General features: G+C 40.0%; 1 protein-coding gene and 2 pseudogenes across 1 annotated transcript in view; 1 reads left to right on the top strand and 2 right to left on the bottom strand.

Annotated features, from left to right (window-relative positions):
* CARMIL2 (capping protein regulator and myosin 1 linker 2) overlaps nucleotides 1-20,293 on the bottom strand; it is a 1,059,949-nt gene that overhangs the window by 288,730 nt on the left and 750,926 nt on the right. The window contains exon 33 of the mRNA XM_075188807.1: nucleotides 9,798-10,197. Coding sequence (XP_075044908.1) covers nucleotides 9,798-10,197 — 400 coding nt within the window. The remainder of the gene's footprint in view (nucleotides 1-9,797; nucleotides 10,198-20,293) is intronic.
* LOC142104702 (5S ribosomal RNA) lies at nucleotides 5,648-5,766 on the bottom strand (annotated as a pseudogene).
* On the top strand, nucleotides 6,491-6,609 carry LOC142104713 (5S ribosomal RNA; annotated as a pseudogene).

Below are 20,293 nucleotides of genomic sequence, written 5' to 3'. Positions count from 1 at the left end.
CCAGTGACCAAGCGGGGGGGGGGGGTGGTGTCAGGCAGAGGGGGGCGCTTGGTGCCCCCACACCTTGCCCACCGGAGGAAAAGCAGTGCAGCTCACTGCCGGCCCGCGGCACCCCTGTGACCTCAGCACACAGTTTAGAAAACGCCACTCTACCCTATCAAGTGTGGAAGACATGTACACTTCTTTATGTAAAGATATCGAACCCCATACACCAAAGGGTTGAGTTCAATTTATATTCCTTATGACCCATGTCTCCACCTATTGCAAGCTTGATCTGCACCAATAAGGATAAAGTTATACCCCAAAATGCAGTCTTGGTATTGACACAAGCTCCACCACAAGATTGTTCTAATTATGTGCATCAATTTCATATATAGGATTTATGTGATCTTGCAAACATCTTTAGATCTGTACCAGCACAGCTGTTTAAATATTGTCTATGTCGATATTCATTGCATCATTAGCATTGCCATTATTGAACGTCACCAACTATGTCTATACACTCTGTTTGGCCTAAACCACACCTCTCTTTTTGACTGGCCGCATTCTAAACCTCCTATCTGAAGAAAGCTTAAAGAGGAGGAACATCTGTTCCAGTCATCACTCATCCCTGATGATGCCCACTTGGTGCGGGGGAAACTGTTGGAAAAAACTACTCCTATACCACATTGATTTTACTTCTACCCAATACCAGTGCACTGGAGTATTCAGGCTGAGCGGAGAGAAGATTTCACATCGGCATTCCCCGCTCGCCAGACCTAAACCTGCCACATCAGCAAAAACAGCTGGGACTACAAAGTTCACCTCACGCGCATGCGCGCACTACTGGCTAAGCCGCCTCCACATACTCCAAAACTCAGACGAACGCTGCCACTCGTCTACCAGGGGAGGTAAGGATGTTAAATGTATTCAAGCTTCCAAAGTTTTTGTATTAAACGAGCAAGTCCCATCTTTATCTCTAATGGAATATTCACATCATATATTTGGTTTTGAAGCTGACATTCTGCATATGAAAGTAGAAACTTTGTCTGTATCTTTAATTTTGCAACTTTCTACAATCCCATTACTAGTGAGCATGGTTCAGAGCTCCTAAGTCATAACAGAGCCTAGGCACAGGATATAAGTGTACCTTATTGACTCTTTCCGATTGGACCTTTCATTCACTGAGGACCTATGTGTCCCCTTTTGCGAATCTAGGCTGCATGTTGCATTTTATTTTGTTTATGTGGTATTATTCTGGCCAGAACCATTGTTACATTGCCTGTATCCACTAATACAGCAAATTTTTGATCACACTACCAGCCAACCCATCACATTTAAATTCACACTGCGAGATACAAGTATAGCGCCGAGTTACCAATTTCCTTTGTCCGTATTACTAAATGAGGCCGCATAATTCATTCATAGAATATTGTACTACAGCTTGTAGTATAATATTCTATGAACGGATTATGCGGACACAGTGATTAGTATGTGATGAGGCAGCCTATGAACAGACCGCATAGGATGCCTGCATCGCATCTCAGTAAGGTAGTGGCTAAATCCCCATCAGAGTCATCGTGACATCACCAGGTCCTGTGGCTGCAGCAGTCACATGACACACAGTGCTGGAGGCTGCTGATGGAAATCTTCCTGTTCCTGTGCTGTCACTGGTGGAGAAAAAGGTAAGAAGGAGGGGAATTGGGTGATTAAAGCATGTGGGCAGAGATGATGGGTGTGTAAAGCATATGGGCAGAGGGGGGCATGTGTGAGTAAATAAGGTGTGCAGAGGGGGACCTGTGTGAGTAAAGCATGTGGACAGTTGGGGACATGTGTGAGTAAAGCATGTGGACATTTCTGTAATGATAATGCTTCAGGGCTCCTTCCCTAGATCAGCACCAAATTACTGTATCCTCTAATGAGGATATTAAATTATTCCTTGCCTTGCACCTTTCATCTGATAGACATGCCCCCAATGATGCACAGTCACCCCCCAATGGTATAGTCACACCCCCTTTAACTTTGGCAGCCCTACATAAAAAAGGGGAATAGATACAAGGGAAAACAGTGTAATTTTGACACTATATAAATTGTTGGTAAGACCTAATTTTGAATACGGAGTACAGTTTGGGGCATCACTCTATAATAAAAGACATTTTGGAACTAGAAAGGGTTCAGAAAAGGGCAACAAAATTGATAAACAATATGGAGTCATTAAGTTATGAGAAAAGGTTAGCCAGTTTAGCATGTTTACTTTAGAAAAGAGGCTTCTAAGAGGGGAAATAATTGTTATGTACAAATACATTAAGGTTCAATACAGAACTTTCATGGTAACTTTTTAACCCAAGGACTGTAAACAGGACATATGGTCACCCGCTATCAGGAGAGGAAGTTTTTTTAACCAGCAAAGGAAGGGGTTCTTTACAGTAAGGGCAGTCAAGACATGGAACTTACTGCCAGTGAAAGTTGTGATTGCAGATTCAATTGATGTGTTTAATAAAGGATTAGACAATTTTTTAGCGGAAAAGGGTATCCAGGGTTACGACCATTAATTAAAATGAAGGATAGTAGAGAGAAATACGACTGCAATATTGGGGCAGAAAGGATTTTGTACCCCGATTGAAACAGATGGGCAGTTGCTTCATCTGGATCAATTTCAAATATAAGAGAGGGATCGCAGGGGATTCAAAATAGTTGAACTTAATGGACTGGTGTCTTTTTTTCAACCTCGTCAGCTATGTTACTATGTCACACTTCACTGTGGTTCTTTTCTTTGTTACTAGATACCATATTTTCACAGAGAAGACTGCTTTTTTTCTGATGACCAGTTTAAAACTGGTCAGCTGGTATTAAAGCTTTCTGCTCTCTTTTTAAAAAAAAGTTGTGAGTCCTTCACAGATTTTAATGTAATCACAATACATGAAGAAATTAGATTCTCTAGAGCGATAGTGTTGTTTTGGTGAATGTACTTATTTGAGAAACAGTGACTTGGTTCTGAAACATAGTTGATGTCAGTAGGATATCAGAACATTGATCTGTATCTGTAAAAAGAATAGCATGTGCTTCTTTTTGTGAGCCATTGTTCTGGGAATTGTCTTTCCCAGAAGGTTTCAGCAATACTGAACAAACACTTTTAAAGATAATTGTGGCATCTTTGTCTTTCCCAATTCTTTGTGCCACTGTACAGCTTGCAAATGTATCATTTCCAGATCAAATGGACTTGGATGGGAAGTGAACTGAATTTTTAACTGTTTTTTGGGCTACAAAAGTTGCATATACTGAAGCAAGCAGAAGGCATTTTTTGGTGTTTTCACAGGCTTAAAGTTGCTATGATATTCATACACGTATATATCAAGGAATTTGTAGCCTGCTCATCAATTGGTACTTTGTGTTTACTGTTCTGTACTTTGTCACAATGTTTTATACTACTGTTTGTACTGTGAACGGCGCTGCAGAAACCTTGTGGCGCCCAAAAAATAAATGATAATAATAATAATAATAATAATAATAATAATTGAGTGATTCCATAATGTTGCCTTTTTTTTCACACATGACTGTCAAAATTTGGGGTTTGAACTAAGGATACTTTCATTGCAGAACTTGTGTTAATTTTCTTAACTTTGCCACACAGCTCTTTAATAATGGTCACTACTTTTGAGACCCTATTTCACCGATGAGCAAAATTCTGTGCAGCAGCAATATGTCAGAAAACATTAACTCCCATTTCTGGATTGTCCAGAACATTTGTTGCCATATTTCCCGCAGTTAAACCACAGTTAGAAATATCTGTTGCAACTTGGTTTGGTACCACAAGGAAGCAGGATTTTTTCCTCTAGCTCTCTTCCATGTCTTCCAGGTTCTTTCATCTCTGTTCTCTTTTAAAAAAGGTTTTGCCCTAAACCCTTATTTATAACAAGTTTAATTTCTAAAAAATTCTACAATGACTTCAGCTTGCAGCACATATTAAGACTTTCCTTTTTGAAGGTATCCAGGATGTCATTGAATTCTCTTTGGTTTGGCATACAAACAAACAAAACCGTCTTTTTCTGTATATTTTTATCTTAGGGATGGTAAGGATATGCAGAGGTTTATTTTCCACATTTTTCACTCCAAAAGGAGACTTTGTTTGGTCATCCATGTTATCATACGCCTGTGAAAATATCTGTGACAAAATCAAGCTGTAGAAAATCTGCTAGATTTATCACACTGTCTCTGAATGATCATGCAAGATCACTACGGATTTTGCATGATCACAGGATATATAACATCTAAATAGTCTGCACTGTACTGAGCTTACAGGCTGGATATTGAAATACATATACACAATGTATTGCGCTCAATTGCCAAAAATGCATACGAACATAATCAAAATGTCAGTGGATAATAAATCAAGGACATACAGTCTAGTCCTAATATTAAATGATGATAGGAAGCCAGTAAGGCTAATGATATTGCAATATATGGTCAAATGTATAATGACCAGGTATAATATTGAACTAAACGTCCACTATATTATGTATGTGACCAGATGTTAAACAAAATATATTGGAACCGGATAATGTTAATGACAAGGGATTTAATAGACAATGGTCATAGATAAAATCATAGAATCAATAAAAACAAAAATAACCACAGATGAAGGCGGGAATACAATAAAATATAATTGATCAATAAAAAAGTCAATGCTGAGTCCAAGGGGATTGCAATATGAACCCTTAAGTAAAATTCCGATTGAGTAGATGATAAAGCTACTATCCAAATGTCACAAAAAATTAAAATCCAATGATAGAAAAAAGCCTCTGATGAGGACTAAGTATAAAAAACTGTACTCACAAAATCCGGGGTCGCAGGATATATACATCAGGGTACCTGACCAGACATATGGAGATCCGGGGACCGCGGTCTAGATATTAAGCAGACAGTGACTATAGATATGGCTCACGAAGGAAGTGAATGGAGAAATGTACAACAACCAGATCAGAGTGCGTTCCAGGGTGGAACGCAGAAACCGGATGTCCTGTTGTGTTAACAATTGTGGGTGTGACCAATGCGTTTCATCTGCATCGCAGATTTCTTCAGGATATGTGAATGATAGGTGGGGCTTGATGAAGTCATTATATAGTATGCCCATTGATTGGATGAATGATATCAATGGGATTTTACATCCATTAGTGAGCCTCAATTAACTCATACCGAGGTAAACTTATATGTTATAGCTGACAGATACATTAATTCGTAATAAGCATATACATGTTACATACCAAGTATGCACAAGGATATCAGCGCTAATGAAATAACAATATTGCACAATCTATCAAATAGAGGGACAATAAAGACCTATACGTATATTATAAAGTTCTACAGGATGTGTAGAATTAACGGATAAAGTGTATCTAACCCAACAGTATTGAATCTATGGGGAGAGATTAGTATTTGATTGACATATATTTATATTTGAAATACATATACATGTATGAATAACAGCAACAATCATTTTCATGATGGTACAACAAATTGTTCTAAAAGCGAATATATATTTAACATCATTTGCCAATTGATTGTGAAGACAGTAATTAAACAATCATAGGTGTACAGAATATATACGTACATAGGAGATGAGGTGCCTTGATACTCAATATCACCGTATTGGGATGGATCTGCTACATATATTCTACTGTACCAGATTTTCCCGGGAGGTCACCCATCCCGGTACTAGACCAGCTCCACTCTGCTTGGCTTCCAAGTTCGGTCGGGGTTGGGCATTTCCAGGGTGGTATGACCGTAGTGTATATGGAGATACCATACCCAAAGGGACAAAGGCCCCTTAATTCATGCAAAACCTAAAATTGTCTTCAGAAAAGCTCCAGACTTGAAAAAAGTTTTGGTTAAAAATCACATTAAAGACAAGACTACACATACCAACTGGTTAACTCAGATCCAACATAAACCAGGATTTTATTATTGTGGCAAATGTGTCAATTTCCGTACTACCCAACAAAATAACACACAAGGGATTACTGAGGTTCTTTTATCCCATGATAGTAGGAAGTTCATGATCAAAGATTTTATCACATGTAGCACGAAGAATGTTATTTACATCATTCAATGCCCATGGGGCAAACAATATATTGGCCGCACCATTAGGCCTCTGAAGGTCAGAATTAGCGAGCACATCAGGAACATATGCAATGGTTTTGAGAAGCATCATCTCTCTAGCCACTTCAAAATTGCTCATCACTGTGACCCAAAGGGGTTGACATTTTTAGGCATTAAGTGTGTACACAACAACTGGCGAGGGGGAGATCCAATTAAAAATATCAACAGGGAAGAGACTAGACTCATTCTATTTTTTAACTCATTAACACCACGAGGACTCAATATGGAATATAATGTTTCATTATAATATGATGTTATTTCTATATACTCTAAATATTGTGTTTTATTGGGAATAAGTTGATGACTTCTAGTGCTTTTGTCACCTTTGTCCCTTTGGGTATGGTATCTCCATATACACTATGGTCATACCACCCTGGAAATGCCCAACCCCGACCGAACTTGGAAGCCAAGCAGAGTGGAGCTGGTCTAGTACCGGGATGGGTGACCTCCCGGGAAAATCCGGTACAGTAGAATATATGTAGCAGATCCATCCCAATACGGTGATATTGAGTATCAAGGCACCTCATCTCCTATGTACCTATATATTCTGTACACCTATGATTGTTTAATTACTGTCTTCACAATCAATTGGCGAATGATGTTAAATATATATTCGCTTTTAGAACAATTTGTTGTACCATCATGAAAATGATTGTTGCTGTTATTCATACATGTATATGTATTTCAAATATAAATATATGTCAATAAAATACTAATCTCTCCCCATAGATTCAATACTGTTGGGTTAGATACACTTTATCCGTTAATTCTACACATCCTGTAGAACTTTAAAATATATGTATAGGTCTTTATTGTCCCTCTATTTGATAGATTGTGCAATATTGTTATGTCATTAGCGCTGATATCCTTGTGCATACTTGGTATGTAACATGTATATGCTTATTACGAATTAATGTATCTGTCAGCTATAACATATAAGTTTACCTCGGTATGAGTTAATTGAGGCTCACTAATGGATGTAAAATCCCATTGATATCATTCATCCAATCAATGGGCGTACTATATAATGACTTCATCAAGCCCCACCTATCATTCACATTTCCTGAAGAAATCTGCGATGCAGATGAAACGCATTGGTCACACCCACAATTGTTGACACAACAGGACATCCGGTTTCTGCGTTCCACCCTGGAACGCACTCTGATCTGGTTGTTGTACATTTCTCCATTCACTTCCTTCGTGAGCCATATCGATACTCACTGTCTGCTTAATATCTGGACCGCGGTCCCCGGATCTCCATATGTCTGGTCAGGTACCCTGATGTATATATCCTGCGACCCCGGATTTTGTGAGTACAGTTTTTTATACTTAGTCCTCATCAGAGGCTTTTTTCTATCATTGGATTTTAATTTTTTGTGACATTTGGATAGTAGCTTTATCATCTACTCAATCGGAATTTTACTTAAGGGTTCATATTGGAATCCCCTTGGACTCAGCATTGACTTTTTTATTGATGATTTATATTTTATTGTATTCCCGCCTTCATCTGTGGTTATTTTTGTTTTTATTGATTCTATGATTTTATCTATGACCATTGTCTATTAAATCCCTGGTCATTAACATTATCCGGTTCCAATATATTTTGTTTAACATCTGGTCGCATACATAATAAAGAGGACGTTTAGTTCAATATTATACCTGGTCATTATACATTTGACCATATATTGCAATATCATTAGCCTTACTGGCTTCTTATCATCATTTAATATTAGGACTAGACTGTATGTCCTTGATTTATTATCCACTGACATTTTGATTATGTTCGTATGCATTTTTGGCAATTGAGCGCAATACATTGTGTATATGTATATGTTGTGACTTACAGGAAGGGATTCCTGAGTATTGCTGCTCTTACCTGATTTGGGGTTGAGCGCAGCCCTTTTCACTGTATTATGGATATTGAAATACAGCTATTTGAAGATGTCAGACACTCAAACTGCCAGTGTCTTCCACCACGACTATTATGTCACTATATTTGTCAATTCAAACCATTTTCTTTGACTTCAGTTCACGGTATGACAGACAAGAAGATGCACCGGGCTTTCTCTATGTACAGCATGTGTCACTCAGGGTTACCAACAGGGAGTACAGGTGGTACAGCTGTAAAAGACCCAGACAGACTAGGGGGCCTAGACAGACCCCTTCATCCATGCGGGCCCCCTAGTCTAGGGATTGTATAATTTATTAAACTGCCATGAATTTGTGCCGCTGCTCTGCCACTAATTTTAGCCTGCTAGCTGCTGCAGCCTTTGGCCACAATTGGTGAAAGTTTGGGCGGGTGTGAAGAGATCATTAGAAAATAAACTGTAAATGACTGTAAATAAATGTTAATGCTATAAATAGTAATATAGGAGCAAACACAGCTCAAAATCACATGATTTTACCTTTTTTTCACAATTTTTAATTAAATCCAGATCCAAACTAAAACCAAAACCTTTAAAGATTTTTGGGCAAACCTAGAACCAAAACAACTTTTAGAACCAAAACCAAAACATGGGGGTCGCCCACATCTCTACTTGCAATATTTCTAGGCTTACCAAGACAGTATTGACCATGGAAAGCTTACATGCATTGATTCAGCTAGAAACAATCTACAGAAATTACTTTCTAAAGTTGGCAAATATAAATGTTGCCTAATGCATTTATTGTTCTAATCTTATTGGTTCAGTTTTTCTTGTGAATCAGATTAAATTAAACTTGCTAACACATGTTTGTTCTAAAAGTCAAGATTCAATCTAAGCGGTTTATTGGAAAAAGCAAGGCCTGGAGATATATAATGAATCAAAGTGTGACTTTTTTCATATCTGGTTCTTTAATCTCTTGACCAACGATTATTGATATTCATGTTCTGATTAATTTGTTCCCTAACTAGATTTTCTTGGTCCTACTTGGCTTTGTTACACCCCAAATGCCAAAAAAACAAAGGCTGGGTACACACTACAGAAGATTTATCCCAATGCGACATCTTTAAAGATTTTATAAACAACAGAAAAAGAAAAGTCTGGATCAGCATGCCGATTTATATTTACATACTAAATACATTTTACACAATTAACCTTTAGATCTGTCTTCATCTGTCATAACCATCGACTGCAAAGATCATGACTCTGCACACGCCATGTAGATCTATGGACACTGCTGCTCCTGAGTACATACACACTGCAGAATTGGAACTACAAAGTTCCATCATTGAACATTATTTTTAGTTCAGTTTAAAAATCAAATTAAACTATACGATGATCTTTGGTACGATAATAGTTCATCATTGCAGTGTACACACTAATGTGATATCGGGCCGAATGCTCATTTATCATGTGATTGACCCGATAATCACCCAGCCTATAAGTTCTATTTACAGCTCACATTGGAAGACTTAAAATAACAGATTAATAGAATTGCTTTAGGAGGAACACATTATAAGACCATAAAACCCAGGAACTGGTCGGAACTATTTTCTCTTTTTTTTTTTATTACTGACAGATAGATGCTGCCAAACACAGCCCTTAGATAGTCTGACAGTGGTCTTCCGATATAGTAATTAAGTATTCCACTGTCAATAAACTTTTTAAAAAAAATGTTTCATGGAGATTTATTTCTTTAAGATTTTATATTGATTGTTTTATTTAATTCAACATGTTTACCTTCTCTTGCTTTATTCCAAGTGATTCTTCATCATCTGCAGACAGGAGGATAAGCGACTGTGACTTCCCTTCTCGTGAGTACCTTGGTCTGATCCTCCTTACAGCATCTGGTGTCCAAGTTGGATCATCCACAGATCTTGCCTCAGCTGATGAGGCATTTTCAGTTTTATCTTGTCCCTTTAAGGCCTCATTTCCTTTACCCAGAGGTCTCAAAATGTCCGTTAGAGTTTGTTTTCTACCTCGTACAATCACAGGGCTACCTTCAGAGTCTTTTTCAGATTTGGTGCCTTTAGAGGATTTTGGTTTTCGTAATGCAAAAAATTCTCCAATCTTCTTTTTAAATGTTCGTGACCCAGAAGAAAGAACAGTGGGTTCGGTAGAAATCTTCAATGGTATTTGCCTGTATAAATATGAGATGGACAATTAAGGTCATAAATATATCTAAACCTTTTTGTAAATAGAATAACTCATTGTGACAGATAATTTACTTCTATTTTGACTGCTTACAATATTCTGAAAATCTCAGAATAGCATTTGTTTATTACAAAAAAATTGAACAAGCACAAATAGGGAGGATTTCATGACAGACAAAAATACATGTTTCTCGGTTTGTTCTGAACACTGTGCATGTCTACAATATACATATATTTTCAGCAGGTCTGACACTTATAGAGATGTGGGGATTTTCATTCATAACACTTTTATTGGGAAATGAAGAATAGGAAAAATAGTAGGAAATTGAGTAAGAAGTACTTGAAAGTATGATGGGACTGGAATATTTGTATTGAGTAACACTAATCAAATAATATTTTTTGCACAAGGTTAATTATCAACAATCATAACTAACATTTAAACATTATAAACATTTGCTATTAGGTTGATTCTGATCCATTTTTAAACAAGTTTTTCTAACAATCCTACACATATTATTTTTTGTTTATCAATCCCATTTAAGAGCTTAACTTCAGCAAACAACCACCAGCTTGGGCCTAGCACACAATTAGGAGCAGCTAAGGGGTATTTTTATTAAAATATGGTAAAAGGGCTGAAATTTTGTGATACTTGCCTGGAAAGGTAAGGGCTTAATAGGTGATAAGTGAAGAAGGATTGTGGTGGTACTTGTTAATTAGGCTTCAAGACCTGGTGAATCTTTCCGCTGGTAACCCCTTCATATATAGCTCTAGCACCAAATTTCACCAGATATAGGGTTTTCCACTCTCTAATAAATACACTCCTCATTCTTAGAGCATGCTGTTATTAACTTTCTGCAATATCTCTTGGTTGCCCTTACCACTCTCCTCCTTCTGCTATGTATCTACTTTCTGCTTTTCTTTACTCCTGCCTTTTTTCTTAGCCTCCATCTTATTTCTATTATAATTGCTTGCCTTTCACACCTTCATTTACTCTGCTTTTCATTTTTGCCTCATGGGTCCCTTTATGCACTCCTTCCTTTCACATATTCACCACTTACTAGTGTCTCCTCTTTCTTCTATTTAACTATCCTCCCTTACCACTCCATTCTTTCATATATTCATCTTATTTATTTGCTTCAGTGACCAGATCCTTCACTGGCCACAGGCCCACTCTATCTCTCTCTTATTCACTCTCTGTCTAGACAGCACAGAGACATCTTTATTTAAAACCTTAGCTGCTCAAGCCAGCCAAAGCTTGAGCTGCTTCCTGATTGGATATTATAGGGGAACTGTGGGAACCTCAAATATGATCCTGCCTTTAGTGCAATACTGACATGAACCAGATATCAGTCTTGTGTCAGTTTCCTGTGCAGAATCTTGCAGAGGCTAGTCTTGGTACAGTTTAAAACTTTGCCTCCTGCCAGCTACAAATCAAATAGGCTTTTTATCAGTGGCTTCCATATCAAACATGCACTATCAATGAAACAATATGTAATCTTTTATTTACTTATTATTATCTTTTATTTATAAGACACCATAAGGGGCCTGAAGCACTGTACCAAGAGCATACAGTAAGACAGGAAAAACAGGACCAAACCATAAAGGCAAAAACAGTACAATAACAATTCAGACAAACTACTCTAATATAGACAGAACAGTATTTTGTCAAGGATTAGCAAAACCAGCACTAAGGAGGTAAGAGGAAGATCACTACAACATGAATCGCCAAACATGTACCCAATAAAGTGGGTGCAGTGAATAGGATCATAATCCTTGACTGAGAAAAGAAGGGAACGCACTGGCATGCTGGTGGTAATGCCAGTGGAGAAATGAGTATACAAGAGAGGAGGGCCATGCTCATTAATGTTTACAATCAAATGGGAGGGGCAGACAAATAGGGGTGATACAGAGAAGGTGAGACAAGGAGAGTAGGGGTCAGTTAAGGGCTGATAGGTTTTTATGAAGAAAGGTGTCTTAAGAGCCCACTTGAATCCTTCTAGAGAGGTAGAGAGATTGATTGTGAGAGGGAGTGAGTTACAGAGGAGTGGAACAGCAAGGGAGAAGTCTTGGGGCTAGATTTACTAAGCTGCGGGTTTGAAAAAGTGGGGATGTTGCCTATAGCAACCAATCAGATTCTAGCTTTCATTTATTTAGTACCTTCTACAAAATGACAGCTAGAATCTGATTGGTGACTATAGGCAACATCCCCACTTTTTAAAACCCGCAGCTTAGTAAATCTAGCCCTTGGAGTTGAGAGTATGAGAGGTAAAGACTGAGGAGAAGTGGCAGAATGAAGAGAACTGAAGGGAGAGTGGAGTGAGATTGGAAATGCAGGTGAAGTGGATTGGGTTAGTACTTGATAGGCGAGGGTAAGAAGTTTGAACTGGACTGACAGTGATGCAGCCAGTGAATAAATTGACAGAGAGGATGAGGCAGTGGGAAAGAAAAATTAGACGGGAAGCAGCAGTGAGGATGGTTAGAAGTGGGAACAGGTGTGAGGAAGGGAAACCAGTGAGAAGGAGGTTGCTATAAGCCCAGACAACAGACGACAAGTAAGTGGATTACGGTCTTTGAAAGGTGGAAGTGGCAAGATTGTGAGAGGGATTGAATGTGGGGAATGAAAGTGAGGAAAGGATATCATTTGGCAGCAAACTTGGGGAACAGAGGAAACACTAATATTGTCTACAAATAGAGAAAGATAGGGAGGTGAAAGGACTAGTGTGTATGGGAACATGATTAGGTAGATTAAAGTATTTGGTGCTTGACCTATGGCAGCGGCCATGGGTGGAATTATAGTGGATACAGAGGCTGCTGCTATGGGGCCCAGTGGTTAGAGGAAGCAAGCAATGCCAAGTTGCCCCACCTCCAAGGCCTTCACTGCCATACACAGGAATCTTCTCCGCAGTCAAAAGAGTAATAATTACATTAGTGGGGGCCTAGGAGGTGACAATGGCATCACTGGACCTTGCCCAGGTTTTAGTATGTGGCACAGCAATGCACTCTTACATTCCTTGCAGCGGCCTATTTTGTCTCCTTTTTCTTAACCCTTTATTGACATTAATGCTTTTTTCTTTTAAAAAAAAACCAAAAACAAAACAATATTCCCATAGATTTACTAGGTGCATGGAGCATTTGCTCACAAAAATTAACACAAATATCGCCTGTATCTTAGCATATTACTTTAATTTTATCTGTGGTAACATGCTTAAATCTCAAAATGTTGCTAAAAGTATGTTAGGACCACGGCTATTTGATGAGCTTCTAGAACCAGACTGGTAGAGATCTTCACCTATAGCAGCTGCCTTTTCCGTAAAACTAGTATGTTCGGAGGTACTCGGATGCCCCCAGGACTTCACTCTATAGTAGTAGAAGCTTATCAAAACTAACCAAAGCGCCAGGTAGAGAGTAACCGTAATACTGGAGGCGGGTGCCAGACACAGTCCAAGGTCATGGGTCAGAAGCGAGCCGGATAGCTGAGGTACAGGCCACAACTAAGCACACACAGCAAAACGCATGTCAGCGTCTTGCTGGATGCTTTAGCCATTTCTATTAGTTCATTTTTGACTGGGTAGATTTGCTCTATTATATCAAGAGTTAGTGGAGCATATCTTACGTAGTCAGCAAGACACCTCCCATACTTTTATAGCCTCAGGCTACTCCGTGCCGTAGCGGATTGGAAAGGACTCTTTCTCTGCCGCTCCACATTAGCTGCTGCTATATATCAGATATTATTTAGAATATTCATTTTGGCAGAACTTTAGGAGATTTCCTATTCTACTCGAGCACCTTTGTGCCATCTTATCTACCCATGCCATTCCCTGGACTATACCTTATATATGGTTATTAGTGCATCCAGCTAGTTTTAAATACACATTGTTTTTATAGAGAATATTGCAGCATATTTCACTAATTTTAATTTACCAATAAAAATTATATTTTAATTAGGTTCCACATAATTCTATATAGGTTTCCCATGAGAGCTTCAGTGTGCCTTATTATTAGAGATGCTCACTGACCCCCGTGTTTTGGTTATGGTTTTGGATCTGGATTACCTTCGTGTTTTGGTTTTGGCTTTGGCAAAACCGCCCTTGCATGTTTTGGTTTTGGTTTTGTTTGGTTTTGTTTTGCAATTTGTTAAAAAATTCCTTTTTTTTGGGCTAAAATATTATAATTTAGTGCTCCACCTTTTTCTTGGATAAGCGGGGTTAATTCTACAGCTAATAAATGTCAATGAGCGCTGAGCCCCCCGTGATGTGTGCTTTTATCAGACACACACCAATTCAGGGTGGCAGCCAACGGTCTAAAAAGAGCTGTCGAAATTCATAGCAAAAGAGCCAGTTCATCAGTGAGCTTTGAATCAGCCCCAATTCCCACAAATTTATAATCTAGTTAGGTACCTATTATGTAAAGTGCTGATTACAAACACAACAAAACATGTGTGAGAGAATGTGGCCTCTAAGAGGCTGACTACTAGACACAAAGACATTGCATGGATGGCTATCCTGGGATGTCTGCCCTTTCAGGACATTCATGCACTCCCGGAACCTGTGCCAATATGTCCACTGCCCCTTCTGCATCACCAGAAGGGAAACAGCGCAGCGGTTTTTTTTTTGCACAGGCACTGTTGGATGCCTTGGAACATGAACATAAGGAAAGTGTGCCCAGAACTTGCTTTTCATACCATTCAGTATTTTATGGATAATTTCCTGGAACCCACATCATTGGGGCAATCCAGGAGGCTTGAAGCCTAATGAACTGCTTTAAGGATGCTATTTGGCTTGCCAGGAATCGCCTCATCTTGAAAAGGGAGAAGATGACCATCTAGGACTGTCACAGGCTGATCCACAGCCTACTAAGAGACTATAACACCATTGACAGTCCTGAGTAAGAGGAAGATGATTCATTTTCTGTCTCCCTCTTCTCCTTCTCCGCCTATGTGTCTTGCTTATTCAATGTAATGTAACACTGTTGAATTTGCCTGCAAATTCTACAGACAAGCCTGCTTTGCCATGCTCTCCATCTTTGACTATTGGCAATGGAGCCATCGTCTTTGGGTGTATATTAAACCCTACACTTACAGTTAAATAGAAAAAGAAGCAGCCTGCAAAGACTATTTAATAAATAGAAATGCCCAAAGCAGATGTTCTGTTTAGGTCTAGATGATTCCCATAGATTAAAATTGAAATAGAAGAAGAAGCAGCAGCCTGCAAAGACTGTACAATAAAATAGAAATGCCCTAAGCAGATGTTCTGTTTAGGTATAGATGATTCCCATAGATTAAAATTGAAATAGAAGAAGATGCAGCCTGCAAAGACTGTACAATAAAATAGAAATGCCCAAAGCAGATGTTCTGTTTGGGTATAGATGATTCCCATAGATTAAAATTGAAATAGAAGAGGAAGCAGCCTGCAAGGACTGTACAATAAAATAAAAATGCCCAAAGCAGATGTTCTGTTTAGGTCTAGATGTGTCACGCTCATCTGCCCCTCTGTCTGCCCCGCTGTCACACTTCTCTGCCCCTCTGTCTGCCCGCTGTCTGCCCCGCTGTGCCCCTCTGTCTGCCCGCTGTCTGCCCCGCTGTGCCCCTCTGTCTGCCCCGCTGTGCCCCTCTGTCTGCCCGCTGTCTGCTCCGCTGTGCCCCTCTGCCCACTGTTCCCCTTTGTATGCCCGCTGTCTGCCCCGCTGTCACACTTCTCTGCCCCGCTGTGCCCCTCTGTCTGCCCCACTGTGCCCCTCTATCTGCCCGCTGTCTGCCCCGCTGTCTGCCCCACTGTGCCCCTCTGTCTGCCCCGCTGTGCCCCTCTGTCTGCCCCGCTGTCACACTCCTCTGCCTGCCCCGCTGTCACGCTCCCTCTCACTCCTCTGCCGCGAGCCAGCCATAGGAATAAACGAAGAGCACATAAACTTACCAATCCGCGCGACACCGGGACCCAGCAGACTCCTCTCTCCCGCAGCTGTCACTGAAGTCGATATTCAGTGACTGCTGCGGGAGAGAGGAGTCTGCTGGGTCTCGGCGCCGCGCGGATTGGTAAGTTTATGTGCTCTTTGTTTTTTCCTATGGCTGGCTCGCGGCACCCCAGTGACAGCGCCGTGGCACCCCTGGGAGCCGCGGTGCATACTTTGGGAACCGCCGCCATAGAGTAAAATTGTAATAGAAGAAGCAGCCTGCAAAGACTGTACAATAAAATAGAAATGCCCAAAGCAGATTTTCTGTTTGGGTGTATATTATTCCCAAACCTTATTAGTGCAAATAATGAAAAATACTGTTTAATCCCTGCTAGGCCCTCCTTAATTCTACAGCTATACAGACCAATCCAGGGTGGTAGGTAATGGTCTAAAAAGAGCTATTGAAATTCATAGCAAAAAAGGCAGTTGGGTGTCTGTCTGTATTTTATACCCTACACTTATAGTTAAATAGAAAAAAAATCAGCCTGCAAAGACTGTTTTATAAATAGAAATGCCCAAAGCAGCTTTTCTGTTGGGGTCTTGATTACACCCTACACTTATCCTTCACCATCCTTTGCATGTTAATAGTAGAATTGGATGGAGTTATGGGCAAGGTCAAACATTTATTGGTAAAATCTTTCAAACCAGCCCAGATGTCAAACTGTTGTGGTCTGCCACCTGCGTCATCCCTGTTTCTCTTTGGAAAGGGCAATTTGGTGCCAGAACCTCACGTGCCAGAACTGCTGCCACAGGTGCCACACTGCTGCCACTGGTGCAGGACTTACACAAACAACCTCATCCTCATCAACATCCTCATAAGCGCCCTCATCGGCTACACAAATCTCCCCCTCATCCTCTTCTAATTCTAAAGTCTCATCCTTAATTGGTATATCACCGGCTACACTCGGGCTGTTAAGGCACACATCAGCAGAAATGCTGAAAGGGCCCTTCCTTATGGGTACACTATCAGAATGGTCACGATTACACATACCACTCGTGGATAGACTCTCCTCAGGGATTGGTGTAATTTCTGATTCTGAGCATACATTTTCCTCTAATGCCTTAATGTTTTCTTGCAGCTCAGCTTTCAAACGTAACAGTAGTTGTGCACCACTTTTGGACTCCAAATTACTTGGTCTTGCTTGGTCACGAGTAGAGATGGACGGGCTCGGTTCCCCGAGAACCGAACCCGCCCAAACTTCAGGTATCTGAGTACCGAGCCGAGCCGGCTCAGTACTCCCCCGCCAATTCAGAATTCAAAACGAGGCAAAACGTCATTGTGACGTCGTCGGATCTCTGAGCTCGGTTCTCACAATGTTTCAAATGCATAAATATTCGCCTCCACAGAAATCCAGCGCCATTTGACAGAGGGAGATAGAAGGGTTAGGTCGCAGGATTAGAGCAAGGAGAGAACAGTTATTAGAACAGGAAGAGAAGAGTATAGAGGAGGCATTTTTGCAAACATTACAAACTGTTTAAAGTGTCATTTTCCCTGCCTGCAGAAATTGTAATATACCAGCACAATTTCTTTCTGAATTTGCACTACAAGTGTTAGGTGTCACATATTCCCCTGTAGTAAAAATCTATTTTCTGGTGCTCAAATAATTATATACCAGCACTATATATTCCTGAATTTGCAATACAAGTGCTTGAGATGTGACATTTTCCCCATTGCCCAAAAATTTATTTTCTGGTGTTGAAATTATTATATACCAGCAGTATATATATTTCTGAATTTGCACTACAAGTGCTTGGGGTGTCAGATATTCCCCTCATTGAACAAAGCTATTTTCTGGTGTTGAAATTATTATATACCAGCAGTATATATTTCTGAATTTGCACTACAAGTGCTTGGGGTGTCAGATATTCCCCTCTTTGAACAAAGCTATTTTCTGGTGTTGAAATTATTATATACCAGCAGTATATATTTCTGAATTTGCACTACAAGTGCTTGGGGTGTGACATATTCCCCTGTTCAAAAAAAAATCAATTTTCTGGTGTTGAAATTATTATATACCAGCACTATATATTTCTGAATTTGCACTACAAGTGCTTTGGGTCTCATAAAAATGGATTCACAGCAGTCCACATATGAGAAGGATCAGCAAGCAGCTGCTGATTTTTTTTATTTAGAAAAGCTTGCAACAAAATACATAACACAACAATCTTACAATAACGAAACTCCTCCCATATCCCAATAAAAAAGTCCATGCTCATAATAAATAAAGTCCATAAAAATAGAAAAGTCCATAGGACTTCATGGCTAATGTAAACTGGTTATATGCACCATAATAAATCACAACTTCAATGTTAAAACAAACTTTAACTGTACAAAATTAAAAACAAGCATAGTGGAACTAAATAGGATGACTAGACATATGCAAGCACTTACTAAAAAAAACAATCAAAATCTACTGGTAGGGGAAGAAATAGAAAGTCAACAGATGGAGAGGCCCCAGATTTCCGCAACCCACTAAGGGGGTTTCAAGCCATGCCAAGCCTGGCCCAGCTCACAGCATCCATCCGTTGCCTCTCCATATCCCTTGTCTTCAAAACCTCGTGAAGAATATATCCCACCACCTCTTCGCAAGGGAGAACTTTCTTGTGGATTATCACTAAACACTGTGCATTCCACGTGTAATACCTAATCACTAATGTAACTAAAAACAGAGTGACCAAATCAAAAGCTCTAAAACTCTTGAACGCCCCATAAACCCACTCAGGGTAACTACCGTATTTTCTCTTGTCTAATAACTGCGTAAGCTCTATATTTTAGCCAGAGACTCTGCCCTTTAACAGAACCCCATATATTCCAGAATGCCTGAAGACCCCCATAGGTGGAAAAACGAATGTCATACTCAGGGGAGCCTACAGGGTGTATGCAAGCAAACAGATAACTAGCTACAAAGCCCAGTGTAAAAAATTGATTTAGAAAATCAGGCCTAGAGGGAGGGGGTCTCTTTACTTATCCATTTTAATTGAACAACATTTTGCCGTTTTGGTGGTACTCCTCCTAACACAGGCTGTGGAGTCATCACTCTCTTCCCTGTTAATACCCCAGCATATGACACAAGGGCTGGCCTACCCACAGCACCTGAAGTCCCATGTTAAGGCCCTAAACAAGTAACCGGAGGATCAGGGATCTCCCCACCCCCACCCCAGGCATAGCAGCAGCCACAGACATAGCAAGAGCCAAAACAGATTCAGCCACACTAATTGCAATATCTTTTACACACTGAGCCCCACTGGGTAATTTTCCAATACTAACAGGCCCAAAGACTGATTGCACAGACACAGTACCGGCACTAGGTGAACTAGCAAATGCAAGTCTCTCACCACTTATCTCAGTGTCCAAAGCACTTGGTGCCTCAGTCTCTGAACTCAGTTTATTTATACCTGTGGTAACGCCGGCTGCTGCAGAAATTAGTTCTCCAAGAAACTCAATCATTGCAAGATCAATCTGAGCCTCCTCCTGCTGCACAACACAGTTAGCTGCTGACACAGATGCAACAGAGTCCATTACAGACTGCGCCATACTTCCGGTCGCAGCACTCGAACCAAAGCCGCCATCTTGGGTTTCGAATTTTACCACTGGACCACCAGGGTGAGGAGTGAACAAACCTCCATCTTGGACTTCAGGTGACTCTTTTACTTTAGACACTGTAAAGCCCACTACAGACCCTACTGCACTCACGACCACACTCTGTGATGTCACGCCTTCTTCCAATGCCCTTATGGATGAATAAAGTGCATTTTCTCCTTCCATATTTTCCATTTCTGCAACAGGAATATTAGCAGGCAGAGGGACTAATGCAGATTGTGAGGTTGTATTTACAGAGACAGTATCCACACATTTTACAGCTTCACATGCAGGACCCACAGTCAGCTGTATCATACCTTGGGATGGATCAGTAGTAAAAGCATCAGCAGATGTTAACAGCTGACTACTCTCCCTCGGTTTGCTGGCATGTTGCTGGTAATATGCCAATCTTTTATGCAACTCCTCCAGGTGAGATTCTTTACAATTTAGGTTATCCGCCAATTCATCAATAGCCCTCTGCATTTCCACTTTGTCATTGGTAAACAACTTATTATTTTTTAGCTTCTTTTTAGCAATTCTCTGTTGCAATCTAGCAA

The sequence above is a fragment of the Mixophyes fleayi genome, chromosome 10, assembly GCF_038048845.1.
Source record: "Mixophyes fleayi isolate aMixFle1 chromosome 10, aMixFle1.hap1, whole genome shotgun sequence".
Classification (NCBI taxonomy): Eukaryota; Metazoa; Chordata; class Amphibia; order Anura; family Limnodynastidae; genus Mixophyes; species Mixophyes fleayi.
This window is presented reverse-complemented; position numbering and strand designations above follow the sequence as displayed.